General features: G+C 48.1%; 1 protein-coding gene across 5 annotated transcripts in view; it reads right to left on the bottom strand.

Moving 5' to 3' along the window:
• MYO9A (myosin IXA) overlaps positions 1-16270 on the bottom strand; it is a 169347-nt gene that overhangs the window by 23414 nt on the left and 129663 nt on the right. For all 5 annotated transcript variants that reach the window (XM_027724157.2, XM_027724137.2, XM_027724165.2 and 2 more), the window contains 9 exons: positions 15242-15317; positions 10587-10730; positions 9890-9929; positions 8867-8989; positions 4854-4934; positions 3889-3999; positions 2771-2893; positions 1837-1986; positions 653-963 (listed from right to left, as the gene is read on the bottom strand). In XM_027724157.2, the coding sequence (XP_027579958.2) occupies positions 653-963; positions 1837-1986; positions 2771-2893; positions 3889-3999; positions 4854-4934; positions 8867-8989; positions 9890-9929; positions 10587-10730; positions 15242-15317 (1159 nt within the window). The remainder of the gene's footprint in view (positions 1-652; positions 964-1836; positions 1987-2770; positions 2894-3888; positions 4000-4853; positions 4935-8866; positions 8990-9889; positions 9930-10586; positions 10731-15241; positions 15318-16270) is intronic.

Consider the following 16270-nt stretch of genomic DNA (forward strand, 5'->3'; position numbering starts at 1 on the left):
TCCATCTCTGGTCTAGCTCCTTTGTAAGCTGTCAGAGCCACAAAAGTTTAACCCATCGCACCCCCTTGGCTTCTCCATCTTTGCCATCCTGCCTGGGCTGCCTCTGGAACAACCAGCAGGTACATGCACTCGGTGCCAAGAGCTCTTTACAGCTCCCAAATCTTCCACGCTAGGTCAAGGTGCTTCACAGTTTGCAGGTAGCACCTTCAGAGAGGGAATCATGACCTGTCCTGTGGCCAGGGAGCCCAGGCATGGCTGGAAACCCCATCCCCTCCAGTATCTCTTGTCCTTGTGAGCCAGCGCAGCAACCAGATCGGTGAGGCAATCTGAGTTAAAAATAGGCTACTTAAACTGGTGCTGCTGCCAAGGGAAAAAAAAAACCCCTCATGAGTATTTATGGCCTTGGCTTTGCACTGCCTACGTGCTCCAACCTGAAATAGGCTCTGCTTATTCCAAGGGCAGGATGTGCAGCTAAATAAACTCCATTGTTATAAAGCATGGAGCGAAGGGCTGGTGCAGGTCAGGAGAGGGTCACAGGTGCCAGGAGGGGACACAGGCTCTGCAAGTCACCGCAGTGCCTGATTCACATCAACTCCCTCCCTCCCCAGTCAGCATCACCACAAAACATATTCCGGCCTAACTGAGGCGTTACCTTTGCCGTGCCAAATATCCCCGGCACGCTGCCTGCAAGCAGACGGCTTTGGTCCTGCTGGCTGCGTACGCCCGCCGGGCACGGTGGCCTCGCCAGGCTGCCTGGATGCTGGTGGCCGCGGTGTGCCGGCGCCGGCGGTGCTCCCGCCAGCAGCTCTGGATGAGATGGGCTGCAAACTGCATCTGCAGGAACCGCCGCCGCTCCACGAAGCCACGCCAGTGGGCCTGGAGTACGACAGCGGCTTTCTGGAGGAGCAGAGGGTCCGGGGATGGTTCGCCTTGTTTTCGGCTCTGGTAGCTCCGCCAAAATCTCTGCAAATACAGTGGGTGGTTCCTTGTAACGGGTGCTCACGGAATCCCAGAATATACTGAGTTGGAAGGGACCCACAAGGATCATCAAGTCCAGCTCCTGGCCCTGCACAGGACTATCCCCAACAGTCACACCAGGTGCCCCAGAGAATCATCCAGATGCTCCTTGAGCTCTGGCAGCCTTGGTGCTGTGCCCACGGCCCTGGGGAGCCTGTTCAGTGCCCGACCACCCTCTGGGGGAAGAACCTTTTCCTGAGATCCAACCTAACCCTGCCCTGACACAACTTCAGGCCATTCCCTCGGGTCCTGTCACTGGTCACCACTGAGAAGAGATCAGCATCTGCCCCTCCTCTTCCTCTCACAAGGAAGTTGTAACTGCAATGAAGTCTCCCCTCAGTCTCCTCCTCTCCAGCCTGAACAGACCAAGTGCCATCAGTGTCCTCACATCGCTTCCCCTCAAGGCCCTTCGTCATCTTCACTGCCCTCCTTTGGACACTCTCCAATAGCTCAATATCTTTCTTAGATTAGGGTGCCCAAAACTGCCACAATATTCCAAGTGAGGCCGCCCCAGGTCAGAGCAGATCGGGACAATCCCCCTTCTCACTTGGCCACCGATGCTGGGCCTGATGCCCCCCCGGACACAGCTGGCCTTCCTGGCTGCCAGGGCACTGCTGACTCAGATTCAATGTTGTGTGGGGACCTGCCTTCATGCAACCCTTCCAGCTCTGTCTCCCCATTCCCAACTTATTGTGGCAATAGGAGTCAAATCCTGATGGGAAGCTCCTTCCTCGGAGAGGGGACCTGGTTTTACCCATCGGCTCCATCTGTAGGATTCGGGGGTTTTAACTTGCCATGGAACCCAGCACCATGACCCACCTGTATGGTGACGGCGGCATTCCGTAGGCTCAGGAACTGCCTCCTGCAGATGAGGCTGCGGAACCAGCGCTGCAGGAGCGTGATCCGCCGCAGCACCTCCTGGTGCAGCAGGTCCTGCAGAAGCTGCCGCTCCCGCTCCTTCATGAAAACCTGGCCAAAGCAAACCCAAAAAACACACTAGCACAGAAAGCTTCCCAGCCCACAAGTCAAGTGATTTAAGCCTCCTGGTTTCTGTGTCCTGGATGCCCCAGGGAAAGTTGGGAGTTGATTTTTTGTGAAGCCACTTCTAACGGGTTTCTGCAGTTTCATCGGCAGCCTGTGACTGCCCAAGCTCTGAATCACAGAGTCTCTGTTTTCCTATCAGGGGAGGCAAAATCATAGAATCCCAGAATATGCTGAGCTGGAAGGGACCCACAAGGATCATCAAGTCCAGCCCTCAGCCCTGCACAGGCCCATCCCCAACAGTCACACCAGGTGCCCCACAGGATCATCCAAATGCTCCTTGAGCTCTGGTAGCCTTGGTGCTGTGCCCACGGCCCTGGGGAGCCTGTTCAGTGCCTGACCATCCCCTGGGGCAAGAAACTTCTCCTAATATCCAACCTAAACCCCCCCTGACACAACTTCAGGACATTTGCTCAGGTCCTGTCACTGGTCACCACAGAGAAAGGATGACAACCATTGAATCAAGCTGTGTCTACACACAGATATTTTTGGAGGCTGCCTCATTACAACCAGCAACACCAAACAATATTATTCCTTATTATTTTATGTTAATAACATCCAAAGTTTCATTTAGGCCATTGGCTTCTGGCAAACAGAGGAAAAATATCTGCAGTAACAGAACCATATATAAAGATGATAATTTATCACAGATAAATGCAGGCAAATGTTATATCTGCATCTCTTAAAGGCTGAGCTGAGGGTGAACATTTACCATTGTTCTTCCAACTTGGTAATTGTCTGGATCGAGTTTTATCTTCCGGAAGAAATCATGGATATTGTGCTTAGATGGGCTGACTCCTTGCGGCAGAAGGACATGGAAATGGTTCACAAAATCCTGAGAAGGAAAAAAAGAAACACCAAGATTTGGTTAGGTGGGTCCTGCTGCATCCCTTTCTCCCATAAATAACATATTTGCTCCACTGGCCACATGAAAAGGGATCTCTGGAGTGAGCACAAGGACAGAGAACATTTTACAGACTGGAGAACACCAGTTTCATCCATTATTTGTCGTTTGACAGGAAACACATCAAAGCAGGGACCCAGCAACGTTCAACTGGTTTGCAGCGTGGGAGGAGAGGTTTTAAAGGAGCCATGGGGTCATCCCAAAAAAAAATGCTCTGAATCCTCAGCAAGGGCCATTGTGGAAGGGGGTTACCAGCATCTGCAAAGCACCTCTGAGATGCTCCATCAGTTACTGCTGTGATGACTCAGAGGACAGAGGTGATATGAGAGGAGAGCTCCTTCCAAGTAAGATTGGGATCCCTGCTCCCAGCAAAAAATACTGAGCATTTTTCCTTTCCCAAGCAGCTGCTGTGCAGGACACGACACCCGCCCCAAAGCAGCCACCAGCAGGAAACAAATCGGCACCAGCCAAGCATGAAAGGACTGACACGTGCACAAAACCTGGCAAACACATGGAAAAGAAGAAAACAGGAAAAGCTGGATAACTCCTGAGCAGTTCAGAGGATGCCGATCCCCCTCCCGATGGGACGCAGCCAACGCCGACACAACAGGGCAATCGCCGCTCCCAGGGACTCCAGATACAGAAGAGCACGTGCAAATTAGACACTTCTTTTGCAAAAAGGGACCCTACTTTGCAAAATATACTGGTTTTGCTCAAAACTCAGGATGCAGGAGGGATCAGAGCCCTCACTGAGGTCTGGAGCAGCTCGTGGGGACCAGAACCACCCCACGTGGACATCAGACCGTTACACCCACTGCCCTGCTGGGCTATAAATTAACTACCCCAATAAAAACGAGCCCGCAACACTCAGACAACTCTGCTAACGATGCTAAAGATGGTGAAAGTCAAAATCCCCTTGACTCAACCTGGAAGGAGTATTTGCAGCTGTATCCCGACTGGCGAATGCGGACGGTCTCCAGCATCCCCGTGTACCGCAGCTGCCGGAGCACCAGGCTGTCGTTGAACCGCAGGGGCAGCTGGAAGGGGAAAATCAAGCCAAGGATGAGCAAATATTTCCTTTCCCTGAAGCTTTGAAGTGTGTGGAGGGGTAAATGGGTTCAGCAGATGCAGCACATCTGCATGACACGCATGTTGGGAGGGAGGGAATGCAGGTCCCCAGGAACTGCACTAATCCCACTGGGATTGAATCCTGTTTGCTTCTGAGGCTTTCAAACACTAACTGGATAAATAAAGCCATAAAGAAAATTTTTTGGATCCCCTGAATTGAATAAGACCCCTCAAGGGCACAGCTAATGGGTAAGATTTTGAGCAACTAAATAATCTCCAAGGCATAAAGATTCAGTTTTAAATGCCCGGGTAAAACTCTGAAGGATTAATCCTCAAACCATCCCTACTGTAACCTGCATTTTAAACTGAGGGTCCCTAATCCATGAGACAAATACCTAAAGTCAAATTCAAGAAATATGATGCCTTGTGGAGTCAGTTTTATCAATGAATCTTGTTTTAAAAGGATCTGCTTTTACCCATAGAAACTTTGTTTTAAGGAAGCATTATGGATTAGATCCAGCCCAAGTGGATTTGAAGTTCTTTCAATCTCTATTATGGGTGGCAGGAGCTTCAGAGTAGTCAGTCATTTATTAAAGCCAATACATTTTTCATGTAAACTAAAATCATATATTTTCATACATGTTTTTTATAATTACAGTAAAAGCTGGTGCAGTTTATCAAGAACAACAGCTGGGTGAGAACATCCATTGCTCATGTCTTCTAAATCCAACTCTATTTGAGGCTTTCTTTTCTTTCCTTTCTAACCCCTGTAAAAATTGGTTCCCAAGCTGATTTTTAGCAGCTTTCCCAGGACAGGACTTACCTTTTCAGCGTTGGATCGAATGCACTTGACAAAATAAGGCTCTGCTTGGCCAAGGGTCTCCATCAGCTTGTTGAGCGATGCCTGCAATGGGGAGGACACAGGGAAAGGGAGAGGACACCCCCATGAATAATGAAAATCCAAATGCTTCAATCATAAACCAACAACAAGTGGAATAAATGATGAGTGAACCAGGCAGATGGGAAATTATTGCCCCCAAAAGGAGTGTTTCAGCCCAAACAACTTGGCTGGTTTTGTCTTTGCTTCCAACAAAGCAGTAGGAGATAAATATAATTCTGGGATGGATTTTGAGATCCCTAGTTCCACTGGAGCCCAAATCCCATCCCAAAAGCCTCTTCCAGCTAGGAAAGTGAGCTCCCAGACAAGAATTTACACCTGGCACCAACCAACCACTGATGGTTTTTAAACACGAATCAAACTTTCCTTTTTCAAAAGTGACTCCAGCATTTATTCCTGATTTTTCTTTGTCAAAACTTTACCTCTGGCCTAAAACTGAATTCTCTTAATGACAGTTTGGCAAAGAAAAGATGGGGAATTTGCAATACTTTTTGAAGCCTGGAACCCCAAATACTTTAGAGGTTGTTTCTAGAGAAGAGCTTCCATGTTGGCGTGTTCCTAGCTGAAGGATCACTGAGGATTAAGGCTTTTCCAGGTTCCCTTTTCCTATTTTCCCTTGTTTCTTGATCACCATTAAAAGTTCTATCCCATAAAAATGAATTCATATTGGCATCACTCCATGCCCATCTGCTCCACCTCGTAAATCTTGGAATTTTTTGGGATGAAGCACAAGCTCTTTGGAAAAAACCATGTTGAAAACTGGAGTGTGTTGAGTCTGGAAGTGTTTGGGTATCTCTCATTGCTGAGCTCATCACATTGGGAATGCGCTCCAAAGTTGATTACTCCTGATTTCAATAGGAGTGGTGTAAGGGATATTTGGTTGTAGATCATAAGCCACGTTAGAAATTTTTCAGTATATGAGTTAAATAAACTGGTGTGATATTAGAAAGCAGCATTTTGCCTCCAAATCTGCTCTCAGGAAGCCCTTTTTTCCCCCCTTCTGCTCATTTCAAAGACATCTTTATAGGAAGCCTTTCATGTTTAGAAAAATTTATCCACATCCAGGATTTGGGAAGAAGCAAGGGCTGGATCCCATGCACGTGCAGTGCAGCTGCTTTGTATGTATTAACCTCATGCAAACATCCCTGTTGTTCCTGTCCCGGGGAGCAGCGGGAATGCCACGACATGGCAGAGCTCCACCGGCATGCTCCTGATTTTCTTAAAATCTGAAATTATTCTTTTTTAACCATAAAAAAGCCTATTGGGACCTATCAGTGAGCAACGATGCTGCTGCATCCCATTATGCCCACACGGGCTGGTGGGAGGGAATCACAGAATCCCAGAATATGCTGAGCTGGAAGGGACCCACAAGGATCATCAAGTCCAACTCCTGGCACTGCACAGGCCCATCCCCAACAGTCACATCAGGTGCCCCACAGGATCATCCAAATGCTCCTTGAGCTCTGGCAGCCTTGGTGCTGTGCCCATGGCCCTGGGGAGCCTGTTCAGTGTCCGACCACACTCTGGGGGAAGGACCTTTTCCTAATATCCAACCTAAATCTCCCCTGACACAACTTCAGGCCATTCCCTCGGGTCCTGTCTCTGATTCCCACAGAGCAGAGATCAGTGCCTGCCCCTGCTCTTCCCCTCCTGATGAAGCTGTAACTGCAGTGAGGTCTCCCCTCAGTCTCCTCCAGGCTGAACAGACAAAGTGCCCTCAGCTGCCCCTCCAGGCCCTTCCCCATCCTCGTTGCCTCCTTTGGAGGCTCTCTAAGGGCCATAACCCCTTTGCTGAAGAGCCCTGTGAAAGCCCAGCAAGCGGAGTGCTCCCGGCACCAGGAATTGCAGGAATGGGCTGGAGCTGTGGCCGCCGGCCCCGCAGGAGGGGGTGTTTCCATTCCCTCAGCAGCCAGAGCTGCCCCACACATGGCAGATGGTCCAGGCTCCTTCTGCCATCTGGCGCCAGCTCCGGTCATTGGGAATCCACAAAGGACACGCGAGGTCACGGATTAACCCCGTACCCTGTTCCTTTGTCCCTGTGCCTGCAAAACTTTCCAGCCACCCGCTCTTTCACCACCTGTATTGGGTCTTTCAGGGGGTGAAGAAAGATATTATCCCCAGGATAATGGGGAGAGTCTACATTTTTAGGTCCCAGTGGTTCAGTTTTCTACCAGGAAAGCCATCCCTCCTCCTGGAGCACCCTCCAAGGCAGCTATTTCCCCTCTAGATTACCCTAAGCATAGGGATAGTCAAAATCCATGGAGATGGAGCAGCTGTGAGCCCGGTGTGGAGGCATTAGGCACAAAGCAGAGTTTATCCGCGAAAAACCAACCCCCACCACATGGGAGGAACCATTTGTGTTTCCTGCCCGTGACCCAATTCCATGCACCACGATTTGATTACTCTGCTCTTGATTGGAAAAGCCATCTCGCTGCTTTCTCCCTCCAAATGCTTCTCTTTAACAAGTGTTCAATGAAATCAGTGGTCTTTGATTTGGATGTGTTGGAAAAATATATCTAAAAATATCAGTTGTGCCCCCTGAGGCTTTTCAAAGTTTGGTTGGAAGGGTGAACAGGTTTGGGGAAGGTATTTTACTCCAAGACATCCCTGTTTCAACCCCTCCATGAGTATGAATTAAACTCTGCAGAAGTGGATTTTGAGCAGAACACTACCAGATCAAACAAAGCTTAATATATAGATATAAAAACATCCACATAAATAAATAAAAGTATATATATGTATAAATATATAAATACATAAATCAGACATGTCAAACATACTGGGGTCACTTTGACCCAACTGGATAATGCCTCCAAGTCTACCTGAAGTATATAAATATACAAATATATAAATACACAAATATATAAATATATATATAGATGTACATTCTGCAAATTATATATATAATTTTATATATGTGTGTGTGTGTGCATATATTTTCAATTATTTAATCTTATCCACACCTACACATGGATACTTTCTAAAAATGACCCATATCTCCAAGAAAACCCCAAGCCAATCAAAATTAGAAGTCAAACCCAGCCCAGACTTGCTCAGAAATCAATTTTTCCCTGAAAAATTGCATTCTAATATCACCACCTGCTTGTGCATGTGTCTTGGAGCAGTTTCCAAGCCCTGCTGCACATACAGAATAATCACGGAATTATTTAAGTTGGAAAAGACCTTTAAGATCATCGAGTCCAACTGTGAGCCCAGCACCACCAAGCCCTTGGGGGATGATTTTCCCTGCAGTGATTCCCAGGGATAGGTGGCTGATGCACAGCAAGTGCTGGATGGGTCCCTCCTCTGAATTCTCTGCCTGCCTGGAGATAGTTCAGCATGATTTTGACCTTTCTGCCCCTATTAAAATTCTCATTCTGGCTGAGAACAGACTATGATAGATGCAAGGAAAATACTTCAAAAACCATTGTTTTGGGATTTTGTGGTTTCTGGGTTCAGTGAAGAAAGCACCAGAATGTGACAGCTTGGAACATGAGGTACCAGAGGATGGGGATACACCAATATCTCCACTCTGCAGCTCATCCTGACATTAGACTGGTTAGAGCCTGGTGCTAATAATGCCAAGGCTGTGGTTCAATCCCTGCAGGATTCACTGCAGAGTTGGACTTGAAGATCCTTGTGGACTTGAAGATCCTTGTGAGTCTCTTCCAACTCAAAATACTCTGTGATCTTTGTGTCCCATCGTGTACCACCTCGTCATCCCCCACCATACCCACCACCACTCTTATTTCTCTTCATTTACACCCTTTAATAGCTCCAGGGTGCCTCCCAGCTTCCTAAAGCCATGTCCTCAGTGGAATTCATGGCCTAAATGGTGGGGAGGGTGGGGCAGGACTGTGCCTGCCAGTGTCCTCCTGGGCACCCTGGGGACCCCAAGCAGGTATTTGCTTTAATCCAGCTCTGTATCAAAGGCTTACCTGGAACTGGGCACTGATGCTGGGTGGTTTTTTCTTCTTATGGAGATGAAGGAGAGATTTGGTGATGCGGTCGTGCAGCGTCAGGTTCGTGAGGTGCTTGAGGGACTTCACATCCAGCAGGTGCTGTGGAGAAAGAGAGACTCCATACAAAATCCATACAAAACCCTACTCTCCTATATCCCTCCTTACCCTCTGCAGGGCTTCCTTACGTGACCACCCTACTTAACCTCAATGGGACACACAGAGGGACAGAGTCCCTGTCAGGGTGGTGAGGCCCTGGCCCAGGTTGCCCAGAGAAGCTGTGGCTGCCCCTGGATCCCTGGAAGTGTCCAAGGCCAGGTTGGACGGGACTTGGAGCAACCTGGTCTGGTGGAAGGTTTTCCTTGGCCATGGCAGGGGAGCTTTAAGCAAGATGAGCTTTAAGGTCCCTTCCAACCCAAATCATTCCATGATTCTATGATTCTCTTAATCCATTAATTGCATCATTGCCTCTTCAGGTCCAACATGGACACAGAGAGGAGTAAAACCAATGTTTGCTCCTCCTGGTCTCCCATCCTGACCACCCACGCAGCACTACCAAGGACCAGAGTTACTGTTCTGAGTACAACAGATCTTTTGGCATCTCTTAAATACAATAAATGCAGCCATGATGGAGGGAAAGTGAATATAAGCCAAGTCTGTTGTCTGTCAGGTACCAGCCCTCCTGCATCACCTACTGTCTCATTTCAGTGTAGAGATTTAATTATTCAATTGCACCAGCACGTATGTGCTCCTTCCCAGGAGGAGGAAAACAGGAGCCAGAGCAGCTCCAAGGAGGATGGAAGTGTTCATACCTCTCATTCCCAGCACAAATCAGGGCTGAAATCATTTGGGTTTATTTAAATTAAAGAACCCTGAACAGGGCTGAGTAGACCAAGGTTTTGGTGTAGACCCAGTGGTCTTCTTAACCCATCAGCATCTCATCACTGTACCTCCAGCCTTAACCCAGGGACCAGCAAGGGAGAAATGCTGTTTCTCACTCACCTTTGGGAGGTTTGGTTTGGCTTTGATGTTCTTATTCCGCCTGGGGAGAGAATAAACGGCTCAGATTAATCCACGTGTGCGGAACGGAGGAGTTTATGGACAAGCCCTTCCAGATTCCCCCCAGCAGCTGCTGCCTCCAACCTGCACTGAAACTGGGCTGCTCTGCCTGCTGCAGGTGGGTGTGTAATTTTAGAGGCACAGGTTTGAGAAGAAAGTATCCAATTAATGGGAATGGTTCCAATGGGAATGATGGGATGTCGGTAATTTGGGTAGAGCAAGGGAGTGGCACCGTGAAAGGACTGACCACCCTCCTGACCACCATCCCCCACGTTAACTCCAGCCACACTGGGATGTTCTCTGCACCTTCCTGTGAGGCTGCAGCGAGAATCAGCATCTCCCCAGCTAATTTATAATGGAAACTTTGACATCACGCTAAAAACTGTGAGTGCATCACATCTCTGGTCTGATCAGAGGGTTTGTTCCTTCTCTCTTCCCTGGGTCTGGCATTACAAATGACTGATAAGAGTTAAATCAGATGTGTCAAACATCCTGAGGTCACTTTGACCCAACTGGGAAACACCTCCAAGTCTGCTTGAAACCCTGCTATAGTTTGATATCCTGACTACTAACATGCTCTAACCACCCATGCTGCTCACTGTGCCCCAGGAATAGAGCCCAGATCCCCTCCTGTACTGACATGAGGATGCCGTGGGCCCTCTCCAGCAGTTTGCTGTTGGTGGCGTTGACGAAGATCCCATCTTTGTCCAGGAAGGCACCGGGGCTGGCGAGCCTGTTGTGCCTCATCCCCATCCGGCCATTCCAGCCGACTGCGTAGGCATCCCTGCAACACCCAACACCGTTGGGAAGAGAGAAAAACTCTCAGTTGTGTGACATAATAAAAGAGAGATCCTAAAGTAATCCATTGGTAAAAAATGAGCCGAGGCTTTATTCTTTCCACTGTTCACTCATTCCCATGGGATGGGTCCATGGTGCCAGACCCCCTGATTGGGCTGCTTAAGCACCTTTCAAAGATCAAATATTCATAAAAGCATCGAATTACCAGCAGGAGAATAAGAGCTTCCAGCTCTCCCAGACAGAAACCTTGAGTCTGCAGATACCTCCAGATACCTTTGGTGGGATGAAGGATACAAGGTCATGACCTCTGCTCATGTGGCCTCTAGACTATGATTGCTGGTGCTGACTGTGTCTCCTCTAATTCCCACAATCATTCCATTAGGAAAAGAAACAGCAAATGTAATTTGCAATAAACTAATTATTTGCCAGCAAGAAGGATGTCAGCCCCAGCTGGACTGATGAGCTGGCCCAGAATCCCTCACTGGGACCTGATCACAGATCAACCCCCCAGGTTGGTCCTCTCTGCTGTGAGGCAGAACTGCTGTGGTCTCCAGAAATGCTCACCTGGCTGCAGGAAGTCTGAAGGGAACAGTGAGAGGAACCAAAATCCTCTCTTGGAGGGAGGGAAACAGATACTTGACCAAAATACACATCAGGGCAAAGAATTTCCAGAGTGGAGGAGCCTTACTATGGTGTCTGGGGTTACATGAAGCCTCTCATGGGCAGCACCCAACTGCCAGACTTTTGGCTTCGTGGTGTGTTTTTGGTGTGGTTTTTTTTAATTATTATTTTAATTTTAAATTTCTTATCAGCCTTGCAGAAACCATCACATGAAATAAAAGTGATTTAAGGAAGGATGTGGGGTCTGCAATCACCCCCAGAGCTGTCTCAGCCAGGAGGAAAAGGAATAGGAGGAAACTCCAAGCAGCACCAGGTCATGAGGATGCTGAAGGACACTGTGGTTTAAATGGGGCCTCTGGCACCAGCCACTTCTGAGGTCTGACAACAAGGCAGCCCTTTGCCTTAAAGCCTTGATTTGGAGGAAGGGTAGATCTAAAGCATCACATGGAAATTAAAAAACAAAGGATGTAAAGCTGCTCCTTCATCCAGCTCAGAGCCTGGAGCCAGGGCCTCGGAGCAAAGTCTCCTTCCTGCCTTGCCGCAGCGCTTCCCAAATTCCTTCCTGGCCTCATTAAATCAGCATTTTGACATATACCACTATTAAAAGAAGGGATGAATCACAGCAAAGTAAAACCCCTGAGCGGAGTGCTCCAGGATCTGCTTTTTTAAACCAGGTTCAATTCAAGGATGGTTAGTGAGAAGCTTGAATATCCAGGTGATCCCTCCTGTCCACCTTCATTTTCTTTACAGCAAGGTTCCCATCCATCAAAAAACTCCTACTTGCAGGTGGGGAAGAGCCCCAACGGTTGATGGGTACCACTTAATGTCCACTTTTAGGATCTACAACCTCTCACTAATCCTGGCTGACCTCAATGCCCTCTTCAGCTGAAGACTGGGTGCGGATATACAGACTCTGAACAAGACTAGAGAATGGAAAACCCTAGGAATTCCCACATGGTTTTGAAAAAGCCAAGAAACAAAGTGACAGCTCTGTTTATTGCGGACAATTTATGATGGGTACACAAATATGGGAACGACACAAACTTTGGGTACTTGGGCGGTCAATCATCTCACTGAGCCCAACCAGCTGCTTCCAGACAGACTGAGCAGTACCTGCTCAGACACCCCAGCATATTAAAGTGTCGTCAGTGAACCCAAACCAGCAGGATCTCAGCCAGCCCGGGTGCTTTGGGTTACCCATGGCATGGCTCTCATTACTCCACAGCTGGTGAATGCACTTCCACCACATGCAGCTCCACCGAGGGCTGGTTTCCCCCCCGCAGCATGTGCAAACCACCCATCCACTTTCTTCTGAGATCAGAGGAGAGCTCTTGGCTCCCTAAACCCTCCACAGTGACTTCCTGTGTGATGTCATGCCTCAAAATTGCTTTTAGAAACAAGCCCCGGGCTATCCTATGGGTTGGATGTACAACGCAGCCTTATCAGCGACCGCATGATCATGAGATGGCTTTGAAAGCAAATTCCTGTTTAATTTAGTGCTGTAAATCCCTTGCTGGTCTATCTGCTGGAAAGCTGGTAAAGCAAATCTCTCTTATAGACCTGCACCCCTGTATTTACCTCTTCTTGCTCAACGAGAGCAATTTAATTGAAATACCAGCATTTATCAAGTGTGATGTGATTCCTCAGAGCAAAATCACTCATTACCTGCCTACTCTGAAAGTGCAGGATGGAGCACAGAGATCCTGTGAGAGATCCAGTTTGTGCTTCCAGAGGGAAGGAGCACAGGTGACATTTGGGGAGCCATCATTGCTGGTGCCCAAGGGAAGCAAAGATCCTGGACCGTGTCCTGAGGCACGAGACCAGGAGGAACACAGGAGTTAGGACAGCTTTAAAGCACCTTTTCTGCAAATATACCAGTAAAAGTATCAAACTGGGGCTGTTGGCAGGACACAGTGGCTGAGGAGGATGAAGAAGGCAGCACAGTAGTTGCTGCCCTCAATTCTGGCTGTTTAAGGCAATTTGTCTGCTCTGCTGGGGTCTGTTAGGCCACATCAACAGAGCAGACCACAGACTGAACCCCACAGTAAATAAACACATCCCCTCGTTGCCTGGGTCGGGAGGACTTTCTCTGCCTTTACGACAGCGCCTTGCTGAGATAATTGAAATGTTTTGGGCTATAAAAACATCAGCAGCCCAAGCTCCTGAACTAACGTGCCTCCAAAGCTGGAGCTGGGCAGGCAAGGAAAGCCCCATCCCACTTCCCACAGGTTCCTCATGCACCCAAGGCTTGCTGGAGAAACTGCAGGACTCCTCTTATCTACACGTGGGGATCTCCACAGGGACAAAGTTTCACCTTACATTATGTTGAGGGAAACTTGCACAACCAGAGCTGCCAGAAAGAGTGAACGTCATCTGGAGACACCAACCTGCCCTGCCTCGAATGTCACCACAGACCCAATAGATCTGAGCCCCAGCAGCTGCAGAAGCAGGAGAAAGACAAGGAGGGGCGGGAAAGATGGATGTGAGGACAACCAGGGTTGCACCACCTTCCCAGCACAGGGTGGGATTGCTTGCACTACCTGGATTTCTGCTAAAACTCAATAAGTGGCACAGATTTATGAATTCAATCCATCAATTCCAAAAAAATTCCATCCTCTCTGACCACTGCAAATAAGCTGACTTGTAATGATGTGAGAACACTCAGTTCTCCTTCAGTAGGGTGCCACCAGCACTCTCAGAGGGAAGGAATTCAGAGCAAGAGGGACATTCTGGTCTTGATGACACTCAGAAAGCACATGACGAACAAAGCCAGGCAAAAGAAGCCACTTTTCTTCCCCTAGAAAAAAAGGAACAACATCTATCTAATTCCTGTCATGGCTGTCTGGCATTAAAGCCATTAAAAATTAGGTTTAATCATGTATTTGGAGGATATTTTATCTTGTGTGGAAGGGAACCCTCTGAGACATAAGATTTGATGGACACGTTTCAGGAGACAGTCTCAGACTCCTCCTGACTTGTTCTGGGCTCCTCTCAAAACTCAGAGCAGCCATGAAGTCACAGCTGGAGGTCTGCAGCTCCAAGCAGGTTTTTTAGGAGCTGAGGATGCTCTGATTTCATATCTCTCCCCAACACACACACCTGCTCAGAGGGAAGCAGAGAGGCACCGTGACCCTTCAGAGGTGGGATTGGGATAATTAGACTTCCTGGGGTCTGCTGAGGGATAGCACAAGAGTAGCTGGGGAAAAGGAGGAGGAGCAGTGCCCAGATATCCCTTGGAAATGAAGACTTTGGCTTCGCAAGCAACTTCATTCTGAAATGAATATGGCAAAGCTTTTGCACAGGAGGCACAGATCTGCATCTCCAAGTGCAGAACTGACTCTTAGAACAAGAAAGGCTCATTAAGTAGCTGGTCAAATGGCCAGAACCTTCAAGGAAGGATTTAAAACTAAATCTGTACCTAAAATCTGCAAAAGTCAAGTAGTTTTGGGGTTAATGTGCTTTTATGCCTTAAAAACAAGCAAGTATTTGGCAAGGTACCACCTCAAACCCCGCAACTTCCAGGTCCTCCCCATTCCCAGGCATCTTGAGCCACCACACACTGTGTGAGGGCAGTTCTGCCCCCAAACCCATCCTCATTAAACGATTATTTCCTTGATATTGGCATATCCATTCATTTTTTTAAGCTTCTCACCACCTGGGCCACCACCCCACCCACAACCGCTGCGCTTTGACGCAGGGAAGTCGCTTCCCACGCCTGCTGTTTAGTCAGGTAAAGATGTTTAGACCTGATCACACGTATAAACCAAAGAGAAGACAAAAACTGAGAACCAAGATGGGAGAAACATCAATACAGTCATTTGTAACTCCAGGCAATGCTCTCCCAGCCCACATTCCCTGCCGTGCAAAGGGCCTTACCGCTGGGTCCTCTCGTTGATGGTGTTGACTCCCTGGAGGTCGGAGAGCGGCGTCCGCGGGCTCTTCCGAGTGATACCTGGAGCAGCACATGAAGGAAGATGTTTCTCCCTGGCTCGGCCCCAGCAGCCAATTAGCACAGTCACAGCTCAGCCCTGAGAAGGAGCGTGGGTGTGTCCTGGCACACGCCGGGCATTCCCGGGTGCAAAGGATGCTGACATGCCCGTCGCTCCCACCTCTGCCAGAGTCATCACCCTTGGGAGTAATGAACACTGTAATTGCCCTCCCACACATGTACCATGTCCCAGCAAACATGAAGGAAGAAGTAGATGGGGGGGACCAGCCACTCGTGTGCTGCATGGCCAAGACATTCCCAAGCTTCCCCTGTGCATGGGATAACCCAATTGTGTGGGCAAAACACCTGGACATAAATAGGGTGCTTGGAAAAATGGTCATTTATTCCTTAGACACTTCTTCCCTCCCTCCCTACAAACATAAGAACATAGTAGAAAACACTATATATACTACTCTTTATAGGCTTGATTGTCCATTGAACCTCTCCTTTGATATCTAGTTTTAGAGTAATTTATATGTAATAAAATATCTCTAATAAAATAAGATACTAAATAAAAGATCTACTTGATACTCAGTCAGGGAAGCTGCCACACATGGTTACAGAAGCAGCTGTTTCAAGCTGTTATCTTCCCCCAGGTGGAAATGTTTTGTAACCAAGCATTTTAGGGAGACAGGAGACAATTTTCGTTGACAACAAAACACTTTTCAAGCCACGAAGCCACCGAAATTTAAAGATCTGATAATCTGGAGTTTGACATGAAAACAGCTGAGCAATTTTCTAACTGCCTGGAAAATGCTGCTGTGAGACAGGAAACATCTCAGTGCTCACCTGGATGTGGGGAAAATGGATTTTATTTTACCCTGAGACATCCGAAGTGGAAAAAAAAACCCCTCTCTCTAAAAAAAAAGAAGTCTAAACTCTGGTTTAGTAGATCCCACATTTATCAGTTTCCTATT

Source organism: Pipra filicauda, unplaced genomic scaffold (genome assembly GCF_003945595.2).
Source record: "Pipra filicauda isolate LSUMZ 115617 unplaced genomic scaffold, ASM394559v2 scaffold287_size946512_pilon, whole genome shotgun sequence".
NCBI lineage: Eukaryota > Metazoa > Chordata > Aves > Passeriformes > Pipridae > Pipra > Pipra filicauda.